Source organism: Grampus griseus (assembly GCF_964374135.1).
Source record: "Grampus griseus genome assembly, chromosome: 5".
Taxonomy (NCBI): domain Eukaryota; kingdom Metazoa; phylum Chordata; class Mammalia; order Artiodactyla; family Delphinidae; genus Grampus; species Grampus griseus.
The window spans coordinates 88284476-88309542 of NC_138998.1; the positions used below are offsets into that span (position 1 = coordinate 88284476).

General features: G+C 36.7%; 1 protein-coding gene across 1 annotated transcript in view; it reads right to left on the reverse strand.

The window, feature by feature from the left end:
* Nucleotides 1–2542: 2542 nt before the first annotated feature.
* TRAT1 (T cell receptor associated transmembrane adaptor 1) overlaps nt 2543–25067 on the reverse strand; it is a gene marked incomplete at its 3' end in the record, with an annotated part of 34536 nt that continues 12011 nt past the window's right edge. Inside the window, exons 2-6 of the mRNA XM_082655046.1 lie at nt 24852–24962; nt 17109–17145; nt 10850–10911; nt 8669–8757; nt 2543–2797 (exon numbers count right to left, since the gene is read on the reverse strand). Coding sequence (XP_082511172.1) covers nt 2543–2797; nt 8669–8757; nt 10850–10911; nt 17109–17145; nt 24852–24962 — 554 coding nt within the window. The remainder of the gene's footprint in view (nt 2798–8668; nt 8758–10849; nt 10912–17108; nt 17146–24851; nt 24963–25067) is intronic.

Genomic DNA, 25067 nt, shown 5'->3' on the forward strand with positions numbered 1-25067 from the left:
CTCAGTTTCCACCTTAAAATGCTAAAAAAAGAACAAATGAAACACAAAATAGGCAGAAGAAAGGATATAATATAGATCAGAGGGTAAATCAATGAAACAGAAAATGTAAAAACAATAGAAAAATTATGTGAACAATAACTTGTTCTTCAGGAAATCAATAAAATTGATAAATCTCTAGATGGGGAAAAAAGAAGAAAATTATCAGTATCAGAGAGAAGTGAAATCACTACCAATTCTACAGATATTAAAAGAATAATATGAGAATATTTTGAACAACTTTATGCCAATAAATTTAACAACTTAGATGAGAGGGACAAATTCCTCAAAAGACACAAATTTACAAAGTTCACTCAACAAGAAATAGGTAACTTGAAAAGCCTTATATCATTAAAGAATTTAAATTTGTAGCTAAAAACCTTCCTGACTAATGGGCATCAGATATATCCGGTACAAAAAACTTTAAAATATTTTGGAATTCAAATGATATAAACCAGAGGCAAAAAATTCAAATATTTCCAGGTGCCAGGTAAATAATGTAAGTGAATGATGTGGAATAATTACAGGAAAAAACAACTGCCAAAAATACAATCTAACTTTATTTTTACTGAACCATGGTATATATAGAAATGCAACAACATAAACATATATGATAGCAGAGATTTTATTTTAAATTAAACATAAAAACTTAAAGTCAATATGTAATTATTAACTTTATTTGTTGTGGGTTTTTCTTGGCTCTTCTCTGGAATCAGAAACCTGATTCCTTCTGCGCTTAAATATTAGTATTTTTGTCTTTCCTATGGCATTGTGGACAACTTAAAATATTTTACTTTGTCATCAGCATTTAATTTTCTACAGATTCATAATGGAAAATAATTATTGACAGAAGTAGGCACTTCCAAATATGGATAGAATTCTTCCACAAAATGTGCTCTTCCTTCCTCTCTTTACTTGGGTGGCTTCTTCTCATTGTTCAGTTCTCAGAATTAAAATTTCTTCTTCAGAGATGCCCTCTCTCCATTATCTCTTTCTTCTGTTTTCTTAATAGTATTTTTCTTACTATTAGCTACACTTTTCTTTGTTAACCTGTTACTCATCTTTTCTCCTAGCCTGTAGTTCAACGGGTGCAGAGTCTCATTTTCCCTCATCATTGTATAACTTAGTACATAAACTGCCTTAGGAGTTCCACAAACAATTGAAGAAAGCGTGACTAAGCTCTGGTCAGAGGGCAGGACTGATAGCCATCATGTACAATTTTCTTGGTCAGTGATGATTTGAGACCGAATTAAACGCCTACTCCAAATGGAGGGAGATAGAAAGTTTTTTTTTTTAATTTTTTTTGGAGGGCAATTTAAGAGCACTTATGAGTTTAAATAGGACACACACTTTGACCGAACTCTTGAATATATAGAAATATATAGAAATATATATTTCAGAAATATATTCTGTAGAATATATTCAGAAATATATTCTGTAGAGACTTACAGAATGCACACCTTCTAAAGCAGCAATTCTTTCCCTAGACATTTAGCCTCAAGGAGAAGTCAGACAAGTACCAACTATGCGCTGAGATGCATTCTCATTACAATGTTATTTGTAAAAGCAAAAAACCAGAGATTGGAAATGAGCTAAATGTACTTCAAAATTATTTAAATGAGTTTTGGTATAATCAATGAAATGCTATGCAGGCATTAAAATTATAACTGTAGTTAGTTACAGTTAAAAATGACAGTGGAAATAAATCTATAATATATTATTGTTAAGTGAAAAAAGTTTAAATAATATGTATAAAATAATCATTCCCTTTTTTTCTTTTTTGGTTAAAAAAACAACTAATGGTCATATATGTGGGTATATATATGGTCATGCCCAGACAAACATCTAGAATATATAGAAAGTTGATCACAGTAATTATCTCTGGCTAGTAGAATATCTAAATTCTTTTTGATACTGTTTATTGTTACAAGGAATATGCATTAATTTTATAATAATTTTTAGAAGTAATAAAGATATTTCCATTTTTGAAAAGTATTTCTTAAGATTATCCCTCTTCTCTTAGAAATAAGTTTTAATGTCTCCCATGCCTTTCAGTCAGAAATTTCTTCCAACTATGGGATGTTTCACATTGATGAGAAACGAGAACTGTTTAAAAAAAAAACATTGACTTTTATTTCTCTTTCAACATGATCCAGAACATATTTATGCTTAAAACCTTTTTTTTTGGTTTATTTCGCTGAGTATTAATAATTGTTTTGAAGTTATGATTTTGTTATCAGGATCAATTTGCAAACTTGATTTCGTTTACATTTGACTACATCAGTATTTTTTAAGTGAATTCAAATAACTAATTTAAATAACTAATTTGTATGGTATTCCATTTGCTGTGTATAACATAAGCTCTGTATAAAAGGTAAGCCACCATCGCACCAACAGACAATCAGCTCATCACCCTGACAAATCATGTTGTGTCATATGGGGTCTTCATTTCTTTAACAACAACTTCCAGTAAGAGCTGGGTCACTGAGCTAGATCCATAGTCCAGCTAGTTTACAGTTTCTTTCTGTGCACGGATCAATCCAAACAGCCTGATGGGATCATCATGAATGTTTTCCTCTATTGCCTGGCTTTCTGGTGGGAAACTGTCCACCAAAGTGGCCTTAGAAAGGTTGATATCCATTGCATGTACCTGCCCATCTTCATCCTTGTCTGACAAATAAGTTTTCTGCTTCTTGTGCTTTCTGCGCTTCCCCTCACAGCTGTGATCTAGTGAGGCATAGAACATCTTTACTTCAGTTTCCTAGAAAGAAAGGTATATTAATTCTTCATTGTTAGCCATTCTTTAACTTTGATAACCTCTGGGTATTTCTAAGGCCTATAAAAAACACACAGCTTGTTTTCTGGGCTTCAACTACCTTATTTGCCAAATTTGTCAACTAGGATGATAAGACTTTGGGGAGGAAAATGCTTAAGTGAACTTTTTGTGTGTATAGTTTTATTTCTTTTTATACTCAAAATATACATGAACCTTTTAGATGGATTTTTACCTGCCTCTCCCCCTGCCTTCACCTCAGGGAGTGCCTGCCCTATGTTCTGCCTATCAAGTAACAATACTGATTTGTTAAACTGGGAACAAAGCATGACAGGAAGGAATTTAACCAATCAAAAATCTGCTTTACATATGTTTAATACCTGGTCATTTGATGGTACCCGCAAAACTCCCAAATTTTTCTACATTTTTGAGACTCAGACGTATAACGTTAGGGACTTCCCTGGTGACACAGTGGTTAAGAATCCTCCTGCCAATGCAGGGGACACGGGTTCGATCCCTGGTCCAGAAAGATCCCACATGCCGCAGAGTAACTAAGCCCGTGTGCCACAACTACTGAGCCTGTGCTCTAGAGTCCGCATGCCACAGCTACTGAGCCCATGTGCCACAACTACTGAAGCCCCCATGCCTAGAGCCTGTGCTCCGCAATAAGGGAAGCCACTGCAATGAGAAGCCCGTGCACTGCAACAAAGAGTAGCCCCCACTCGCCATAAGTGGAGAAAGCCCACGTACAGCAACAAAGACCCAACACAGCAATAAATAAATATTAAAATCGGGTAAAAAAAAAAGAACTATATGTGTTTGCTACATTATAAAAAAAAAAAGTATAAGGTTAACTGTCCATTTATATGACTGGCATTTGGCAAGATTTGCATTTCCCATTTTCCCATTTTTTCCTTTTTTTCCTTTTTTTTACTTCCTTCTTGCCTACCTGTCCCCAGATCCTGTTTGAGCTCCTTTAGGTTGGTCTTGGAGACACTCATTTGCATCCAAGAAAGCCTGGTAGTCCTCTCTGGCCTAGAGCTGCGTCAGTACTAGAATAAGAAGGGCAGGAGACTAGAGAAGCTTGGGGAAAGCAATAGGCCTGAAGACAAGACATTGAATTTGGTGTTTGAAAGTTTAGGATTGAATTCCAGCTCTGTAATATACTGGTCATGGGACCTTGGGCAGTTTTTATTTGTTTGTTTGTTTTAACTATTTTGAGCCTCTTGCTATAAAATGAGAGTACCTGTCTTACAACATTATTAGCAAATAGAGATAATATACAGTTGACCCTTGAACAACATGGGGGTTAGGGATGCCAACCCCTTGAGCAGGTAAAAATTCACATATAATTTTACAGTCAGGCCCTCCATTTCCGTAGTTCCGCATCCACAAATTCAACTAACCCCTCACCGTGTAGCACTGTAGTATGCATCTGGTGAAAACAATCAGCGTTTAAGCAGCCCTGCGCGATTCAAACCTGGTTTTTCAAGGTTATCAGAGCTGTAGGCTAAATTATCAGAGTTGTAGGCTAAAACTTTAGGACAGCTATTGAATAAACCAAAATATTCTGTATTAAGGATTTACCATTCAGAGTAAACCAAAGGTATATCAATTTGTGGAGTCTAGGGTAAAGAAGCAACATTTGGATTAACACAACCCCTATGCATGGATAAGCTTCTCCCTGTAGGCGCTTGTTTTCATGCTAAAAGTTAAATGTCTTAAATCTTCTCTACCAGGCAGGGGGATGGCTCTATTTACAACCTCTCTTGTATGTTTGTCTGACTTTTTATTTGTAAAATAATCATTTCTGGAAAATTGTATAGAAGATAGGTAACTTGTATCTTTGCTTGAGTCTCTACACTCTGCCAGTTAGCCCATATACTGTCTTCAAGTTATCTTCCTAAGGCATAACTTCAATATTTTACCATTCTGTCTCAAAAATTTTAGCCTAGAATCTGAATTTTATAGCATGGCATTCAAGGTTTTCTATGCTTATACTTCCACACTTTCTATTTTGATTCCCAGTACTCGCCTACATAAACTCTCTATTTCAAGCAAACTGGACATTTCACTGCTTCCTGAATACACCTCATGCTTTTCAGACCTGCTTTGCCTTTGACTAGATAGATAGAGAAGATGTCAGTGAAGTTAGAAAAATAACCAAAAGGCACTCGGTAATACAAAGGGGTGGATATCTTTTTTGACTGTCCAGCACTTTGTTCTATTCTCTTTCTTTGATAAATTCTCCATTTTCCTTTAGGAAATTTCCCTCTTCTATCTGGTCCTGGAGAGCCTATCAATCACAATACTGTACTCCAAGCTTAGCACAGGATTAAGCATGCAACCCAGGCTGGAACCAATTACACTACCCATCCTCCTGCCAACAGAAGTTGACCCAAGGGTGGACATGTGACTTCAGTAGAGCCAATTACATGGCATCTTTGGGATTGAGGTACAGATGTAGAAATAGAAAAGATATCTTTTTCTGGATTTGGGAGGAAGAAAATCTGAGTCTCCAGTGGCTTTCCCAGCCTCAATGGAAGAGTCTGTTGGTAATAGAAGAGAATGAAGTCAGTAACAGAGAAGCAGTGTGAAGAAATGGAGAGAGCTCTCATATTCAATCATTTCAAAAACAAAAGACACCCTTTCATCTCCCAGTTACATGAGCCAGTGATTTCCCTTTTATGCTAAAGTGGTTTGAATTGGGTTTTTGCACTTATAACTGAAAGCAAGTAATGTATGTCTGGTCAACAACTGGTCTGCTTTATCAAGTCCTGCAGAGTTCAAAGAACAAGAGTCCTGAGAAAGGACCACAATGTGTACGTGTAATAGTCATTTGTGACTTCCAGAGTGTTGTTTTACTTGAATAGATGCATGGAAAATATAGACAGGGAAAAAAGAATTTGTATCTATGAAGAGAAGTGGAAACCATGGAAGAAAGTAAAAACCAGTTTAGGAATTAGAGAGAAAAACAGGTTGAAGTAGAGCTTTGTTGTTTTATTTGTTTTTAAATATTGCAGGGATTTGTGTATTTTGGTAGGTCAATAGTAATTCATTTAAAGAAAGAAATGGAGACAAATTAAATAATTGAATGTGCAAGATCTTGAAGGAAATAGGAGAAATACTCAAGAGTACAAGTAGGAGTATTGGCTTTGGAAAGAGGAGAGGTTGCTTCTGACGTAGGAGGGAAAGGAGGGATAGGTGAGAGGTTTTAACAGGAGGATAAGAGAAGAGAAACAAGTTCACACCTGCATCCTTCAAATTTTTTTAAGACATGGGAACTCTCATGAACTCATTTTATCGTTAGGTTTCCTGATCATCTCTTCCTAGTTAATAGTAGACTTAGATACTGAAATTACAACTTCTGAACTGTACACATCATTTTCAAAGGGCAAGAAGCTTATTCCCTTTTCCAACAAACACTTTATCCATCAGGCTTTATTGCATTATATTATAGATTCGTTATGCTTTTGTAATTGACCAAAGTAACTATGTATCATAGTAGCTAACTGGGTAGTGTTTTTTGCGTTTGTTTTTGTTTTGTTTTTTTTTGTGGTATGCGGGCCTCTCAGTGTTGTGGCCTCTCCCGTTGTGGAGCACAGGCTCTGGACGCGCAGGCTCAGTGGACATGGCTCACGGGCCCAGCCACTCCACGGCATGTGGGATCTTCCCGGACCGGGACACGAACCTGTGTCGCCTGCATCGGCAGGCGGACTCTCAACCACTGCGCCACCAGGGAAGCCCTGGGTAGTGTTTTTGATGATAATGGTCATTCTAATAAAATGCAATTGATCAAATATGAAGAGATGACTTCTGGGTGGGATAAACTGGGAGATTGGGATTGACATATACACACTACTATATGTAAAATAGATAACTAATAAGAACCTACTGTATAGCACAGGGAACTCTACACAATACTCTGTAATGACCTATCTGGGAATAGAATCTGAAAAAGAGTGGATATATGTATATGTATAACTGATTTACTTTGCTGAACACCTGAAACTAACACAACATTGTAAATCAACTATACTCCAATAAAAATTAATTTAAAAAACCAAAGAGATTACTTCTAATTTTTGAAATTGGGCTTCCCTGGTGGCGCAGTGGTTGGGAGTCCGCCTGCCGATGCAGGGGACAGAGGTTCGTGCCCCGGTGGGAAGATCCCACGTGCCGCAGAGCGTCTGGGCCCGTGAGCCATGGCCTCTGAGCCTGCGTGTCCGGAGCCTGTGCTCCACAACAGGAGAGGCCACAACAGTGAGAGGCCCGCATACCGCAAAAAAAAAAAAGAAAGAAAAGAAATAATTTTTGAAATTAAATTTGTCAGAAGGGTGAAATAGAATGAAGACTAATCTACTTAGAAGTGTCTTTAAATATATAATTTATAAAGTAGCAGACTTTGAAAGATATTTTAAGGCTTTGCACAATTTCCAGTTGAGTAAAAACCAGACGCAGCCCAAATAAAGCTGGCCTGTTTAATTTACATGTTTTAAACAGCAACTTCTACTCAGAATTCTCAGTTCTTTCATAACTAAGGTCCTGTGAATCTCTGCATTTCAGGTGGTGTAGTTACATTTTAACCTTCTTGACAGGTTTTCTCTTTATTATCATGAATATTACCATGAATTTTGCAGATCATATTATAACATGCAGTTTTTCATATATTTTATCTAAAAAATACATTTACAATTAATTGAACATCACATGACAGATTTGCCCATGAGAGGACGACCTTACATTTTGCTTAAACCTCACCGCATCTTGGTTTCTTAATAAAAATTTCAAGAATTTGATTTTTTAGGAGATTCATACAAAGAAAAAGAGAAATTCTATCTTAATGGGAGGTTTCCACGTTCTGACCCATCTTTGGGAGGAGAGTGTTTTCTATTAGGCAGGACTAAGTTTGGATTCTGTCTCCCCACTTAGTTTCTGAGTCTCTAGGTTAAGTTTTTCATCTTTTGCAAGCCTCTGTCAAATGGGAATACCCGTGCTGTCTCCCTACAGGAATCTAAAAAGATATGCCTGTAAAGCACATAATACAAACCTGACATGTAAAAACTGCACAGGAAATGCTGGCCCTGTGACTGTTTCTAGGGAATAGCACAAGAGCACATAATAAAAGGGACGAGATCGGGGAGAAGAAAGAACCATCAAAACTGACATTTATAATATTTCAGCCTCACGTATGCTAAGCATCGTGAATGGCAGTGCTATGTCTGAGGATACTGAACTGATTGTGGTAGTAAAAAGATAAACTACCCATTTCTTCCTGGGTTTTTCTGTTTCTACTTAGGCTTTAGTCCTGCCTATCTCCACACAAGCCACGTGTAAATCTCCTGTCATAAGACCATAGCCATAGGACTTGTATTAAATTTACACTCATTTTTTTAAAAATAAAACAGAAGTATGGTCTTTTATAGTTGGTTAATTTATCTTTTCACTAAAGGTCTCTTTCTCCCCATCTGCCATAAATTCCCGACATCTAGGTCTTCTGAGAATTCTGCCTGTGTCACCTTTTATATTTATTTCTATGATACATGTAATTTTTTTTCGCTCTGAAAGGAAAAGCTTAACTAATACTTTAGGAAGAGAATCCACTTTTCCCTTGAAATCTACTGCCTTTGTAGTTGTACGTAATTTTGACTCTTTAAGTGTAGCTCTGAGTACTATTTATTTGCCTTTGAGCTTTTCATTAGAGCTCAGGCTCCAGATCTGACACCGATTCAGAATGCAAAATTTCTAACAGGCTGCTTCTGATGTTTATCAGAATGTGCTGCTTTTATGCTCTTGAAACGTGCAGCTGTGCTATGACCTAGGCTGAACTTGGCCCTTGATACGGAAAACAAGACTTACCTGTGAAGGTGGGGCGTCTTCTTGCAGTTTGTTCACAGATCTCTCTGGCCGGGCTTTCATTTGTTCATAGTAGTTTTCATCCACTGGTTCTTGGGAGTGGAAAAGAGATTTACAATGGAAAAATAAAAAATGCTGGCATGAATAAAAATACATGGCCCAAACAACATTTAGCTATAAATGTGAAACCTTCAGGGATCATTTGACTAGGCTTTTTTGTGAAGAAACCAAGAGGTAAGGAAGCACAAACTGCTCTGCAGATCAGACTGTGGAGAAGTCTGTTGCCCTGCAGCATTAACAGTTAGACAAAAGAATAGATAAGGGATAAGGACTAGATCATATTAATTTTTTTATACCATTGTAGGACATGACAATCTCAACTTAAACTGCCATTTAGATGTTATTGAGATCCCACAAGTTAAAGGATTGTCTGTGTTCTCTTTAAACGTGATTACAAATGGTGCAGACGGCATAAAGCACAGAGCACGTATATTGATGATTACGATTTGGTAATTTTTTCCATAAGTAAAGACATTTTACTAAGAGGCCTTCTTAACCTTACATACCATTTTTGAAAAAGAGGGTTTAGATTATGTTTGTCGTCCCATAAATCAGTGACAGGACAGTTCAGCCAGGCTGTTTTGAGGGCCTGGGGTGTATAATGCTGGTACTAAGTACTTGGGGGTTTTTGTACCATGTCCACCAGCCAGCAGACCTGCACTTATTTCATCCTGTGGGGATGCTTACTGAATCATCCGTACCTTTCTTTCCCCAGATACTCCTATTTAAAAGGGAGAAGAAGGAGAGTTAATGACTTGTAGGATGGCAAGTAACCTGGCAGAGATGTGGATTGCACCAGTTTGACCCCATAGATAAAAATATATGTTTACTATAATACAAGGTACTTCAAAATCATTCAACCCTTTCTGAAAAGCAATGCAGAGAACTGGCCCATAGGGTGATGTTTCTCAAAGCATGGGTCATGGAAATCATGCATTAGAATCACCTGGAAGGCTTGTTAAATAGCAGGTTCCTGAGCTTTATCATGGAACTACTAAATCAGAACCTGTAGGAGTGACACCTGTGCTCATTAGACATGGAGACTGCAGATATGGTGGGCTTTGAGCCACCAGAATACATAAGAAATTAAGTCCTCAGGTATTACAGGTGGGCACCAAAATGCTGCAAGGGGAAATGGGAAGGAAAATTATTTTTAATAGTCTATTCCTGCAAAATAGTTTCTGATTCCTCAGAGTGCAGAGCTTAGAGGACACTTTACAATGGGGGGAAAGACAAAAATTAAATAAATTCTTGACTCCTATAAAATTCTCATGTGTGTAACATTAGGAGATTCCTGTTTTGATATGTAGAGATTCAGATAAATTTAGCCCATTACTGGAAATCTCTGTGTTTGAGACTCAGAGATCAACAGGAATTAACCCCCAAGTCTCCTATCATGAATTAAGTGAACTTCTTACAGGGCAAGGATAGCGTTAAATGCTAGCGTTACTCTCAACAGCTTCTCTCATCAGAGCTCTGGAATTAGATCACAGCTGTTTGTTCTGAGGCATTTAGGGGCATTTTATTTTTGGGGTGGTTGGGATATTTCAAGTAATAAGGGATGCTGGGAACTGAAGAGTACTTGTTACAAAAGAACAAAAAAATGTATAACCCACTCAGTGATGGTTTGGCGCTTCTCTTTCCCTGCTTGTCATCAGTGTAAACCTAGGTTCTCTACTTTAAAAGAAGCAGTTAAAACGAGAAACCAGAGAATGTGTTCTTTGTTCCAAATTATTCACTGTAGATTTGCTTTTATACACAGAGCGTAAAGCACTGTTTTCCTGGGTCATTTACTGTTCTAGAAATAACTTTATTTCATAGAATTCTGTGTGTGTCAAAATTCATGGTAATAGAGTCTTCCGGTATTCTCATTACTACTAGAGTAAAATAAAGAGAATATAGAAAAACAGGATGTTGATTTACACTGAATGTTGCAATATGATTTATGAAATGCAGCTTTGGAAATATATGCTAAATGATATGCTAAAAATACTGAATTTATGGTTACCATTGGAACATTTAAACGTGACTGTGACAAAAAATAAGCTACCTCAAATTCTTTGTGGAATTAAGTGAGGTAATTGATTTATAAATAAATTTAATTTCTGGAAAAATAAAACTTACCTGGGACCACATTATCTAAGTTACCATAAATTGGTGTGTCTTCAAGGTCATACTCATTTTCCCTATAATAAGGAAATAATTTGCCTTGTTAGAATCTACTTTACACATAGTTCAAAACTAATCTCTCAGCTAAATTCAATATTGGGTAAATTATTGCATGCTCTTATTCAGCCTTGACCAGCCAAGGTAGATAGGCAAGTAAGTCAGTAAATGCAAGTGTGTATGTGTATGTGTGTATGAATTTGAAAAGATGTGTTTTGGACCCTGTTTGGGGGAACAAAAATAGCAAATACTTATTTAGCACTTGTTGTGTGACAGATACTACTTGAAGTGCATTATATATATTCATTCATTTAATTCTCACAACAATTCGACCAGATAGGCACTACAGCGTTCCCACTTTAGGGATAAGGAATCTGAGGCACAGATTGGTTATATAATTTGCTGAAGGTCACAAGACTAGTAAATGACAGAGCTGGGATTAGAACCTAGATTATCTGTGCTCTAATCTATACATTGTACTTCCTGTTTATTTGCCACGAATATCACTCTGAACATACCCCTAACACTGTTTACTAAATAAATATTAATTGACAGTGATGATTAAAAAATAAGAGGCCAGAGAAATATCGTAGACTCAGCTTGGCAGTTGCAATAAAATGATTGATCACCTATTACATCCAAATACTGTGCTGTTTTACATGCATTATATCAAAAACCAAGGGAAATTCTGCAGAAATATTATTATTTTCCACTTTACAGGTAAGTCTGAGATTCAGATAGATTAAAGTATTTTCCCTAACCTTATGTGTAATATCAGCAATAAATAACAATTGTGAAAGCTTTTCTTTATGCCAATGCTCATTCAACCCTCAGGACAACCCTAGGAGATGCATTTTTTAAAAGCCCCATTGGGCACATAAGGAATTTGCAAGCTAGAGAGGTAAACTGTCAAAAGACACATAGTAACTGTCAGTGCTAGGATTGTAATGCAAGTCTGGTGCTAAAGCTCTGAATACTATTTGCTCTTGATGTTTGATTAACTTTCCTTATAGCCTCATCTGAATTAGGATTACAGTAGGCAACCTACCATTGTCACCAAACAGTGACAATGGCCCTGGTGACCAGCTTTCACAATAGCAGGTTGGGGACAGAAGAACATTTCAGGCAGTGAGAGTGGCATTTCATAAAACAGCAGCAAATGTTTTAACTTTGAGATTACATATCACTGAGAGCTGGAGGGAATAGCATCAAAGGAAAAAGAACTCTTATCTCAAGGCAGAACACCTATATTACTCCCATGCTTCTGAAAGAAGACAGTATATGTAAATAGTACGTAGGTATCGTTAAAAAAAGAACAGATCAAATGATACCTGTATGAAATGATTTGAAGATCCAGATCCTGGCATGTATTTCGCTTATCTGATAACAAAGAAACTCATCCATAACCTTTCTTTCCATTGGTAATTCACTACAGCTTAATATTGGGATATGGAATAGTCCCTGCTCATGGTTTTTCTCTGGCTATACAGAGAATATAATAGCAAAAGGTGAAGAATTTTTAATAAGACAATCCATCCGTTTTTCCTAGCCCACACAGATAGCAGATACAACCTGCAAATGATAAATCATGTCCAAAAAATGAACATCATTTCATTCTCTATGAATGAAAATAAGACGTGATTTATAATGCAGTGCCTTGTGTCTACAGGCAGGTCTCAAATGATTAATCATTGCAAATAAACTATTATAAAGAAGCAGTTGCCTAACCAACAAATTAAAATGTATGTCTTTACTTGGCAATGCCAAATAGCTCCAGCCTATTGCAAATATCTAATAAACTTCAAGCACAAATGTTTGGCAGTGTTTTATGTTGAAGATTGATTACTATTTAAAATATATTAATAAATATGCCCAGAGACTAGCACACCTCTGAGTTTTGGTCCAGATCAGATTCTCCACTGTTCTCAACATGTCTGAAATGATCTTCTAACTAATCAGCACATTTACTGACATTTCAAGATTTAAAATAATATTAATTGCATCTTTTACTAGGGTTCAAATTTTCTACTTTCATATAAATTTTCTCTAGTCTCTATTTTTAAAGTTTGTATTTATATTTTATTATTATTTTATTGTGAAGTGCTTTAAAGAAAATGCCTCAAATACTTTATTATCTAAGTAGATTAAATAAGTAATTTCAATTTTTAAAAAATCATTACTTCTGCATGGGTGATTTTGGACATAAATTCTCTGAATTTCAGTTTCCTTATTTATGAACAAGGATATTAAATTATTTAACCCCTATTGTTCTTTTCAGCTCCCAAATTCTATGACATAAATGTAGGGTTCCAATATCCAAATAAAAATGAAAGATTTCTGTAAAACTAAATAAAACTATTTTAAGGGGCTGGGAAGTTGTAAGATTGATAAAAAAGAGTAAGCTTAGGGTCTATCAGAAGTTGTTTTTGCTAAGTGTTAACCTGATTTGCTTAGTAGACATTTCTTTGAATAGGCAGGTATATGTTTCGGCTTCACCAGTGTTTAAACATTACTGAAAGCCATGAGAGAGGATGAAATTACTAATGGAATAAGTGTAGATAGAGAAGAGGCTCACTAGACTGAGCCCTGGGCACTCTCTTGTCGAAGGTTCAGGAACCAGCAAAGGAGAAGAAACTGCTACTAATTGAGGAGGAAAACCAAAAAGGGGGTGGCCCAGAGTCTGGAGAAGCAAGTGTCTCAAGAAGTAGAGTGTCAATGTGTCAAATGCTACAGATGGACCACGTATAATGAGACTAAGATTTGCCATGTAGATTTCATTGGTGATCTTGACAAAAGCTGAGTCAGTGGATTATTGAAGACAGAAGATTGAATAGAGTAGGTTCAAGAAAGAAGAGAAGAGGAAGAAAAGTCAGCAAATATGGACAGAATGTAGATGGCACTTCCAAGTTTTGCTATGAAGGGTGCAGAGCAATGGAGAGGTAACTATAGGCAATCTAATATCAAGGGAACTTTTCTTTTCTTTTTTTTCAAAAAGATGTCAGACAGTACTGTCTGTTTATATACTGCTGGGAATGAGACAAAAAGGAAAGAAAAGCAATAATGAAGGAGGAGAGAAAAGGCAAAGTTGTTGCAACAATGTGTTCCTGAGTATATGCTCATTAAATTTTTACTTTCTCTGGCAGGGACTGTGCCATGGGTGTAGGTTTCTTGAATTTGGGGTGAGTGGATATCAAAGATAGACCCTTGGTCCAGGAGAAAAGTGTAAACCCCAGCAATTTTTGTATAACTAGGGTTAGTATGGCTAGGATTAGCTAAGAACCAGTAGTATTTCCTATGAGGGGGGAAGTTAATGGACTCTCAGGCAATGATATCTAACATTAAATTTTTATTCTCTTGATCAGTGTTCATATGTCCTTCTAATGATGTCTACTTTTTTGTAAAGTCAGTCAAACACAGGAGCTTATATTGCCAGTGCTTTGGAGCCCTTGAAAAGAAGAGTCTTTGTCAAAGTTTGGGGGAAAGGAGACTGGAAAGATCTGCCAGCATGAAGAATTCTAAACAAGATGGGGAAAGAAAACTAGAGCAGTGACACAGAGCTAGGGGTGCCCAAGAGGCAACCAAGAATAAGGTTTTTGGAACCTATAAGCACATTCTGGAGGATTCCCCAAAATACTTAGGTTAGGGACTGGACTTCTTGCATTCGCACAGGGTTGGAGCTTGGATTATGGTTACTTGTACATTAAAACAAATAAACAGAAGGCTTGAAAACATGGAGATACTTTGGTTCCAAGTGTGGCAGTGGTCACAGTGAGGGTCTCATCTGCATATCTACCTGGAAGTCTGAGGCACCAGGGAAGGCTACCCAGGAGTTCTATTGTCATCAGGATACTCAACCCTGGGAACAGGTGGGGATTTGTCCTAAGTCCTTGAGAGAGACTCTGAACACTGAGGAGCTATAATAAGCTTAGTGTAAATCTGAACTGCTTTCCTAAATTAAGGGGTAAATATAATTCAAACGGGTGGGAATTTTCTTAGACCTTAATTTTCACCTAATAAAGCATTCAGCCTTTTTTTTTTTTTTAAATCAGTCAGCTACCCTTGTAAGTACAGTATTATATTATAATCCATACTTTTCAGATGATAAAATTCCACTTCAGCAATGCTCATTTTCCCAAGATTACAAACCTGGTAATTGCAAGAGTGATTAACATCCAGAACTGTTTGTACCTCAAACCGATGATATTCTCACTGCATTATCCTCTTAACACAGATCAAAAGACAAGAATTGTGTAGAATTACGTTTAAAGGACAAATAAAGTGGCCCAGGGGTAAATACCAGGAAGTGTATATTTAACTTTCTATTAGATATAGACGCTTTGCTGTCTTTAAAGTGATCATGTTCCTGACTTACTAATGTAGGAAGGCAGGGATTTGGGGAAGCAGGAAGATAAGACCAGAGAAGCAAATTTCTTTCCCCTCCAGCATAGCTTCCCGCCTAAACCAATGCTGAGTAGGATCAGGGGGGCAGTGCAGCAGGGAACCCAGTGTGAGGGAAGCTTGCCTCCCTTCTACCCAGCTTTGAACCATCTAAGGACTGAGGAAGCATCCACAATTCTAGCCCTACCTAAGAAAGATAGCCCTTATTTCCACCTGCTGTTTTAATGTTTATTTCTTAATGTCTGGAGATAGTTCATTCGTTTTTTTCTGAAGCCTCCATGCTCTCCTATAAAGGTGACTTTGGCTCCCAAACTACATAATCAGAGAAATAGACAATCTGTGAAGTACATACATAAGCTTGTGAATTAATATGCCAGCCTCTTTATAATAGATACAATCTGCATTGTATATTCAAATTTTGCCTAAATGGAGATTTATTATAGTAGATAACAGATTATTAAATCCTTGAGGGAAGGATCGCATCTTTTCATCTTTGTATCTCTGTTGTCTAAACAAATGCTTATTTGTTGAATGAATATTTATTGGAGGAACAAATGTTATAAAAGAACAAGCCTCCTTTCTGAATTTTCCCTGCAGCTAAGAGCCTGCTTGCTTTGAGATGAGTGTTTTACCAATTTTTCTTTCTGATTCTTCCCATCCTAATCCAAAAACCACCAACCCAGTCTTTGGTAGAACGATAGTCTCACAAGACTTTCTATCACACTGCATCTTAACTGCCTTTCAAATGACAAGAATCAAATCAATCGTCAGATTAACTTCTACATGGTTATGTAGGATTCTTTTTGTCATATTTTTTGTTGTAACCAAATCAGCAAATCACTCTTGAAATGAACTAATGACTTAAATTATCTCATGTTATAGAATCCAATGTTAAAAACAGTCATAAAATATAGATTGTCTTTTTTGTGTGGGTCTGCCTGTAGCCCAGATCTGAATCTTCCAGAGATATTTCCACACGGAGAAGAATTGTTTTTTAAAAAAGGACATTTTAGAGGCCAATAAAAAGCTTGCAGTCTTACCCTGTACAGTGAGAAAGCTTTGTGTTTTTGAAAGACCTTTTCAGCCTTTCAGTTTACCATTTCAAAAAGGTCTTGAAGAATCCTCTAGGAAATTCCCTATATTTAGATTTTTTTAATCCTAAAAGAGAAATTTCCAATCTAATGATACATTTGGGTCAGAATATATTGTCCAAGAAAATGAAACTTCTTTACTATGCTTTATATTATAAACCTTCTTTAAAAAAAGTTTTATACTACACAGATTTGTCTGCAACGTTCTTAATAAGTATAAGCGATTAAGTTATGTTATATCTATAACTGCATATTATTTTAGAGTTATTTATTGGCAATACCCTTAAAAATGGCGCAGCACAAATCATCCTTGTTTATGTAGGTGTGCATGCATATCTTAAATTGTATCAATATTGCCAGATTTCTTACTACCTTGAATTCTTAAGAGCCACACAATTCTATATTTAATTAGACTACATTTTTACAACCTGAACTGAATCCTAATCTAGGATATCTTCTTCCAAAATTAATGAGGATTCTATAGATAACAGGTTAGAGTTTCATTTTGTCCTTCATCCAGCTCTCTCACTGACTCAGGATGAGTAAGTAACTAGGGCAGACAATAATATTATAACTATTATTCTTCAGGTGGAAATAAAAGTAATTAAAACTCACTTTTTATTTTAACCCAAGTGAAACATTCCTGAGCCAAACCTATAAGCAATATAACGTTAGTTATTTCTCCTTATTCCTTGGGAATCATAGTCTATGACTCATATTCTACATACCTGGGAAAGTAGTCATCGGAGTACGTGTATGTTTTATCTGAAAGATATTCAAAATAGACAAATTAAAAGAAATTTTGACATACATGTCTTAAACCTTCTAGAGCATGCTCTGAGGGGAGCTTAGCCTCAATGCCAGTTAACATCTTTAATCAAGCCACTTGACCACCACTGTTTGAACTAGGGATAAGGATATTCTCTGATTCGGGCCAATCAGGTTCTCTCTTGGTAATCTGGAATGAAAACATGGTGCAGCTTGGCAGTAATGCAGAGCCCAGCTGTGTGGCCATTTCATGCAGGGAAACACCAAGTGGAGTACACTGGAAACCTGTCCCTGCCTTTTCTGTGGTTCCAGCCTGTTGTGGGGCCTGGCTGTACTCTCTGCCTTCAGGTTCTACAAAACACCTCTGCTTCCTTCTGACAGATTTCCCTATTTGCCCTTGCTGGTTTGGTTAGGCTTTTCTTCCTTATCAAGAAAAAAAAAAAAAAAAGTCCCTAGAAGACACTTCTATTTATTTACTTATTTATCTAATCTTGGAGTGCCCATTATCATTTCTTGCTATGTGACAACAACATCATAAAAATAATGTTCAGGAAGTTCCTCTGGTTATGATTACATTTCACCCACATGGTAAAAATAGAGAGGTAAGGAGAGATAAGGGTTCTAGGGAGAAGAAATCCAGAAAAGGTTGGCAACACAGTCTCTAAAAGTAATCAAAACAGTAGAATGGCTTTTAAGGGAAACAGTATGCTGGTCTGCAAAAACCAGACTGACCGGAGATTTGATGTAAGATTGTAAAATCATGAAAAAAGTAGGGGTCAAATCTCAAAGTATCCACTGTTGAACCTTGGAGGTGGTGGTTCAAAGGCAAATGAAAGGAAGTATTTGTACTTCAAATTAAATATGTGTATTCAAAATTGGAAAAAAATAGTTTCAAGAAATTTTTAGAGAGGCAATAGGGAAAGTTAAGAGAAATTCAGAGTTCAGTTTTAATAATTAAGGTCAAAATTATGAAGCAGTGTGTATTACTGGTTTCTCAATAAATTTTCTTTGAACTGAATAGTTGTATATAATATGATATTTATTATATTTTGATTGCATTTTATTAAACCTGGCATTAAATAAAAACCAAAATCTTGCAAAAGCTATCATATGAAAGTAAAGCCCAGTATTATCTAAGTCTCTGACAGTGACTCAGAGACAATAGCAATCAAATGGTGATCTTTCCGTTTTAACATTTGGAAAACACTGTGTGTTGGTAAGAAACTAACGAAAATGTTTCCCAATAATTGAGCAAGTCACCAAACAACTACAAAGACTATTTTTAGTTAGATTTATGTGTGACAAAGTTGTGATTCTCCAGAGAGGTCATTAACTCTTAGAGAAACATTATTAAATAATGTTTCAAACAAATTATTAAAATCACCACATTGGAGGACGAAATGGATATGTCATGTGTCAATGTGTTTGGAAGAATTCTGTAAAGGACCAAATGCGGGAAGTTTTTGCAAAGCACAAACATGAAGCAGCTATGGGACCGAAAGTGATGAATCCCATTTGGGATCTGTCAGAAATATGTTTCTTCTAGCCCACAGTAAATGTCTTACCATGGACTGCATCTAAAAGATGCAGCTGTTTTCAACTACCTTCGGACTAGTTTTGTGAGTATGAATGCAACATGGATGTGGGGAGAAGCCTAGAGAAGTCTACTGTTGCACAGTAGCCACAAGTTAATGGAAGCCCAGCAAAATCAGAAAGCTTGAGAAATGTAAAACATATCAATAAGCATAGGAATAAAAATTAGTTAATATAGATTAGAAAATTGTTAACTGGCAAATATAAAGTATGTATTGATTTCTTTTTATATGAAGTACATGTTTATACTCAGGTCATTAATTATTATTCAAATTTGTCTGGAATTAAAGTGCATACACAAGAATTTAGCCCACCTGTAGCCTGAGGTATCATGGAACAAATTCAGGGTTAGGAATCAGAAGACACTGGATTTGGGTACCAGCTCTTCAATGCATTTCATTGCAAATGAACATGAAAATCATTGCAAAACTGATTCTTAGTTTATCAATAAAATAGTGTTAATAATGCCTATATCATGGAGTAGATGTGGAAGATAAATGAAATAATTTATGTAAAAACATTTTAGAAAATGACAAAGTTGGTTATCAATATTATATTTCTAAATCCATATCCTGCAGCAAGCCACGTTTAATTGTGCTGATTTGAATTACGAAGTTTCTTCATTAAATGGATTAGCTGAAAAGTAGTTGATATAATTTAAATGCTATTTGAAAGATAAAAAAATTATAAGTAAAGCTTGATTTGAAATGAAATAATCAAACCTCACCTTTTGCAAGAAGATTTTCACCAATTGAGTAGTAAATTCAAAGAAAAGATAAAAACAAACAAAAAATAATGACAGTACTTAAATAGAATTAAAAAAACTAGATATGGAGTAAAAATGTTTCTCCAAACAGACCAATAGTTCTTAAAGATAATGTGGATTTTCCATTTGGAGGTGCTTAGAGTATGAATGATGGTGCCTGGAAAATACACTGCTGTAATATGTAAAAGGATAGTTCTATAGAAGGAAAAGGAAAATGTAGTTCGATGTATTAGCAGCAGAGAAAAGCAAATAAATAAATAAATACTTAAAAGATTTAGACCAAAAAGCTTTGTGTGAAAAAGGAAAGAGAAACAACTATATAAAGGCTACAACATAATAATGCGATGCTTAGGTGGAATGAAAGGGAACTAAAACAATGTGAAGAAGGAGAAAATAAGTAATGGGTAAAGGATATTACACATCAAAACCAACTGTATTGAAGAAGCCCCCTGAAAGGGAACCTTAAAAGTTTGAGGTCACCACATCACACTACTCTTAAAATTTAAATGTATAATCTGGAGTGGGACAGTCAGTACTTGCGTGGTTTTAGTTTTACAATACTTACCATAAGAAGTGTGATAGAATATGATCTCTTTCAATAGAGCTATAGCAGTCAAAGGTTTAGAGGTTACGGCAAAGGAGAAAGGTCTGCAAGCTCAGGCTCCCGAAAAGAGCTTGCTCTGTCCTCAGGCCTTATAGGTTTATTTAAAAGTAACTGGCATGATTTAAAACCTACTTAAACATTTCAGTTATATTTAATAAAATCAAACACAGTTTTTATTTTATTATAAAGCAGTTATGTTTGCAAGACTCTGTGTGAGAAAAGCTGGGTGAGTTTTCATAATCCTCTCTTGTGATTCAGATATAAACACTGTGGTCAGGTTCATGGTTGAAAGGGTGTGAGCTAACATTTTCTTTTATGTTTCCCCTTTATAGTGTTCACTCTTCCATGTGCGATACATAACAACAAGAAACAAGAACACATGGTTTGAACTCCATAATACAAATTTTATGATACATTTTTAATGTGAAATATGTGGCATAATTTTCTAGCAAATAGGAGATACACTGATAGGACTTTGATGTATGAGCAAACCATGCAGTTCTTTATCCTTCTCAAAACAGAGAGGAAAACTTAGATAATATTTTGGGGACTTAAAGGAAGAAAAAGTGAATGCATTCCTATCAGGAAAAGAAATAAATGTAATCCTAGTAAAGAACAGATTTGGACAAAGAATCACATACAAATGAAAGATTTATTTGGGGGGAAGGAGGACTCCATTTCAAAGCTTCTACCTAGCCCTGCTACAGAAAACATCAAGGAGTGGCTTATCTTGTCTATCTGATTGAATGTGTAGATACTGCACTGTTGCTGGGATAGAGATTTTCTTTTTTCAGCTATTTAATACACCTGCAAAACTTACTCACTAACTGTTTGCCAAGGTGGAGTCATATCTTGCAAGTTTCTTAGCCACAAAGAATAGCACAAAGATGTAGAAATAAAAAGCTACATAAGGCCAGATGCAGGGGCATTGTGTACACAGACCAAGGGGCAGAAAAACTGGCTAATATGATGCAATCTCTTCTAGTCTGTCTGTCCAGGAGAAACAAAACAGTGAGGAGTCTTCAGCAGGACTGAAAAGGAGTCAAACAGTTTGCAGAGCTAATCCCAAATCCACTTGGAATCTCTGGGTGAGCAAGAAAGACAGTGCTGTTTGCTTATATGAGGTAGAAAGGATGGGTCATTAGTAATACTTGAGTGGTTGGGAATGGACTGCAGAGAGAAAAAGGGAGATGGGATAAGAACAAAGGGCCTTATCTGGCAACAACAAACACTGTTCCAAGGCTAATCTTAAATTTGCACGTCTATAAAGTGCAAGACCCAGGGTAATGTGCTCCGCCTAAGGAGTAAAGATCGAGTGAAGTCTCAGTCTTTTTTTGTTTTTTTTCTGGATCCATGAGCTTGGGGGTGAGCCTACCCATGACCCAACCCAAGTCCCGGTGGTGGAAGTGGGTGGTACCATAATTCCTAGCAGATTGCAGGTCTAGGGTATTCAGGGTGGGGTGGGGTGTTGGGGAAAGAGGGTGTCCTTAAAGGATGGGAAGGTGCACATGAGGGTATGAGATAACACTCCATCCCTATACTTGACCCAGTGCTGAAAATTGTGACTCCCCTGCTGGACACTTCATCCTGCCTGGAGTAGTCAGACAGAGTCTGTGGGACCTGGCTCAGACCTGGGTAAGGGCGTAGTGTCTTTGGCTGGTGGGAGTGATGGCGCAGTGCAGCAGTGAGGGGCCTGAGCATCAGGGGGCTGTGGTGGAGACTGGAGCACTCTGTCATGTCTCCACTCCCCTCTCTCTAGGTGTCTTTTTCTCCCCCTCCCACTGGCGTCTCTGTCTTTTTCACCATCCTTAGAAAGGGAGAGGCAGGGCTCTGCTGCAGGGCAATCCACTGGGCTCATATGCATCTGTAGGGCATAAGATCACCATGAAGGAGTCGGTGAGGGTACAGAAAAGGGATGTGTTCGAGAAGTCTTTAGCTCTTTACTGCTCAGATAAATTAATTGGAGACAGACTAATATTTAGAACCAACTCCATGGAAGCCTACAGAAAACTCTCTAAAATGAACCTGTATGTTCGCAGACTTGAACACAACCGTTATCACTAAAACTCAGGTTATCGTACAGACATGTTAAATAATAAAGAGACGGGGGCAGGAAATGGGATGAGAGCTGGAGAGGGCTTAGAGAGTTTAAGGATGGTGGGAGGGGTGAAAAAGCCAGAGAAACTAATGTTCACTGAAATAACAGACATTAAAATTAAATGAAGCCATAGTAAACCTCTAACAAACATTTGTGGAAGGAGTGAAAGAAGGAAGCACCCGGGCCACCAGGAACAGTGACGTGGGCTGTACCCTGTCCAGGACCCACCTACTAAATCCTCAGCCCTGTGCTAAGGTATCTGCATACTTCTCACAAGAACTCCATGGTCTAGATAGTATTTTCCACATTTTGTAGATAAGGAATCTGAGAGTCAGAGAAGTTACGTTCCTCAGACAAGTTCTCCCAGGTAGATATTGAAAACAGAGTTCTAGTACAGGTCAGCTTGACTTCAAAAGCCGTGATTTTAAAAACAATTGAGGGAACTGAAATTGATTTTTAAAAGTACATCAATAAATGTCATTCACAATTTCCTGTTTTTTTTTAAGCGTTCTTTCCCACTCTGTTGATTTTAGGCAATAGAGTCACGTATAGCATGCCTGGGTTTGTACAATTAGAAAGAAGAAGAAAAAAAATCTGCCTTTGTAAAAAAAGAAAAGCCCACTTTTTTTTAGTTAGGCAACTGTCTTTTAACAGTGGTCAACTAATCATCACAAGCAAATAACTCCCCCCAAAAGTTTGTATGGTAGCAAAACGGTATGAATATGGGTAAATAAATTCCAATACACAAACAACCAAAAATGAGAATTGGAAAACCTATTCACCTTGTGTTGTAATAGACTGGTACAGCCAAATAGTTCTGGGCAGAAGTAATAGGTCAGTAAAATTAGACCAGCCCTGGTCTTGATCACATTGATAAAAAGTGATTCTAAACATACATATTCCCCACAATTCAATGCAATCATAGGGCTGAAAAAAAGGACTATTTAGGTTGAAAGTAAATAGGTCAAATTTGCTAAATAAAATTTAAGTTAAACAGTTGGGTTTACATTAAACACATAAAACCGCTTGTTCCCTGGCCCCATACACATCTCCAGAGGATTTCGGCCGGAATCAAGCAAGAGTGAAGTACTGGCTCAGATAAATTCTTGTCCTGGTTCCCACCTTAAATTATTTCATCTCTTACAGCTCTCAGTTCACCTTTTACTAATTCAGGTGACAATATTATCTGCATTCATAAAATACTTCAATAAAATAATTGGAATGTAGTCATCTTAAGCTATTATACAAAGAAAAGTGCTACTCTTAGCTCTCTTCTTTCTATAAAGGAAGGAAACTTTTTAGAAAATGTCTGATGGGTCATCTTGCACTGACATATAAAGTTTGTTAGTCTGAAAAATATTTGAAAATAAAAAATAACTACTGAAATCATTGCTAATGAAAATGTGTTGCTTACCTGGAATTTCATCTTTGGCATAGAAATGATATAATAGAGAGCCTAAACGAGTGTTGGGTTTCTGGCTGAGGACGTTTGGTCAACTGTAAAAGTAGCATGTGCTGGTGGAAACTGTTTTAAACAGATAATTAGAAAAACTGAGCACTTATCCTTGATTTTGGTATTGAATAGATGTGAGACCTCAACCATGTCACTTCATTTGCTAGTGACTCTCATCTTTGTTTTTCAAATCTGTATGACAATAATGCCTTCTTCATACCTTACATTAGCATTATCAACACTTAAGACACTCTTAAGCGGATCAAGGACTCTCTCTGGAATCTGACCATTGTTCTAATTTAGCTTCATGTACTTTTACTTGGACACATGTACTTAACTTAGTTTTGTTCACTTTGCTTTATTTATTTTCATCTGTTTAAAGAAAATGTATTTACCTTTTCTTTTCTATTTGTTTACCACTTAAATGTCCTGCCCCCAAGAGTTTTTTGGTTCTAGAATAATAAGAGCACTCCAAGAAATAGCTGAACTTTCATTCCTCCATTCACCCGTCATTGTGTTCAGCATACATACCTATGTTGAGTGCCTACAGTGTGCAAACATTGTGCCACTTGATGCGCACCACACTAATTCAATCATGGCACAAGAGGGTGAAAGCCACGTGGTTAATACTTCTGCCCAGCTTAATGGAAAGAAAAGCTGTCGGTGGCAGATCCTAGACTCTGGGAGTGTTTGATAAAAAGCCCGTGGTTCAGTCTATTGCTTTTCCAGTTCCCTTCTGATCCCAACCAAGCCTGCTGCACTCTAGAGGCCGACCGTTGCTGAGAAGTTTGAATAGACTCGTGTGGAACCTTAAAGACCTAGTCTTCACTCTTCTCATCACACACCAGAAAGAACCTTTACAGATGCTCCAGAATAGGCTACAATTTCATGAGTTGTTCAACTGGAGGAGGAAGATGGAAAAATACATTTTCCCAGGATAATCCCTTCCTATGCTGTACCCTCTAGTAGAGATAAAGCTAAAATTGGGAGTCTGTTTACATTTCTAACATGATTACATGTTTAAATTAAGAGAGCCCTCAGCATGAAAAAAAAGTACCAGATAGATTTTCTACAGATAAAAATATCTTACTGAATAACATTTCATAAAATCATCTTATTCTGTAGGTTTTCCAGTGACTCAGTATCCACTCAAGCAGGTTTCATATGGCTATTTCTGAAAATGTCTTACCTTGTCGCTGCTTTTCCACATAGTGGGAAATGTTGAAGATAAGCGATATAGTCAGAGCTAAACCCAAGAAGGCTAGAATTGCCCAGACATAAAACTGGCATTCAGAGTTTTCTGTGAACAGAAGAAAACACACGCTTAATATAGTAGCTGCGTACTCATTTGTTTTGAGCTAGGTATTCCCACAATTAAAACCACTGTGTTTATTCACAACAAAGG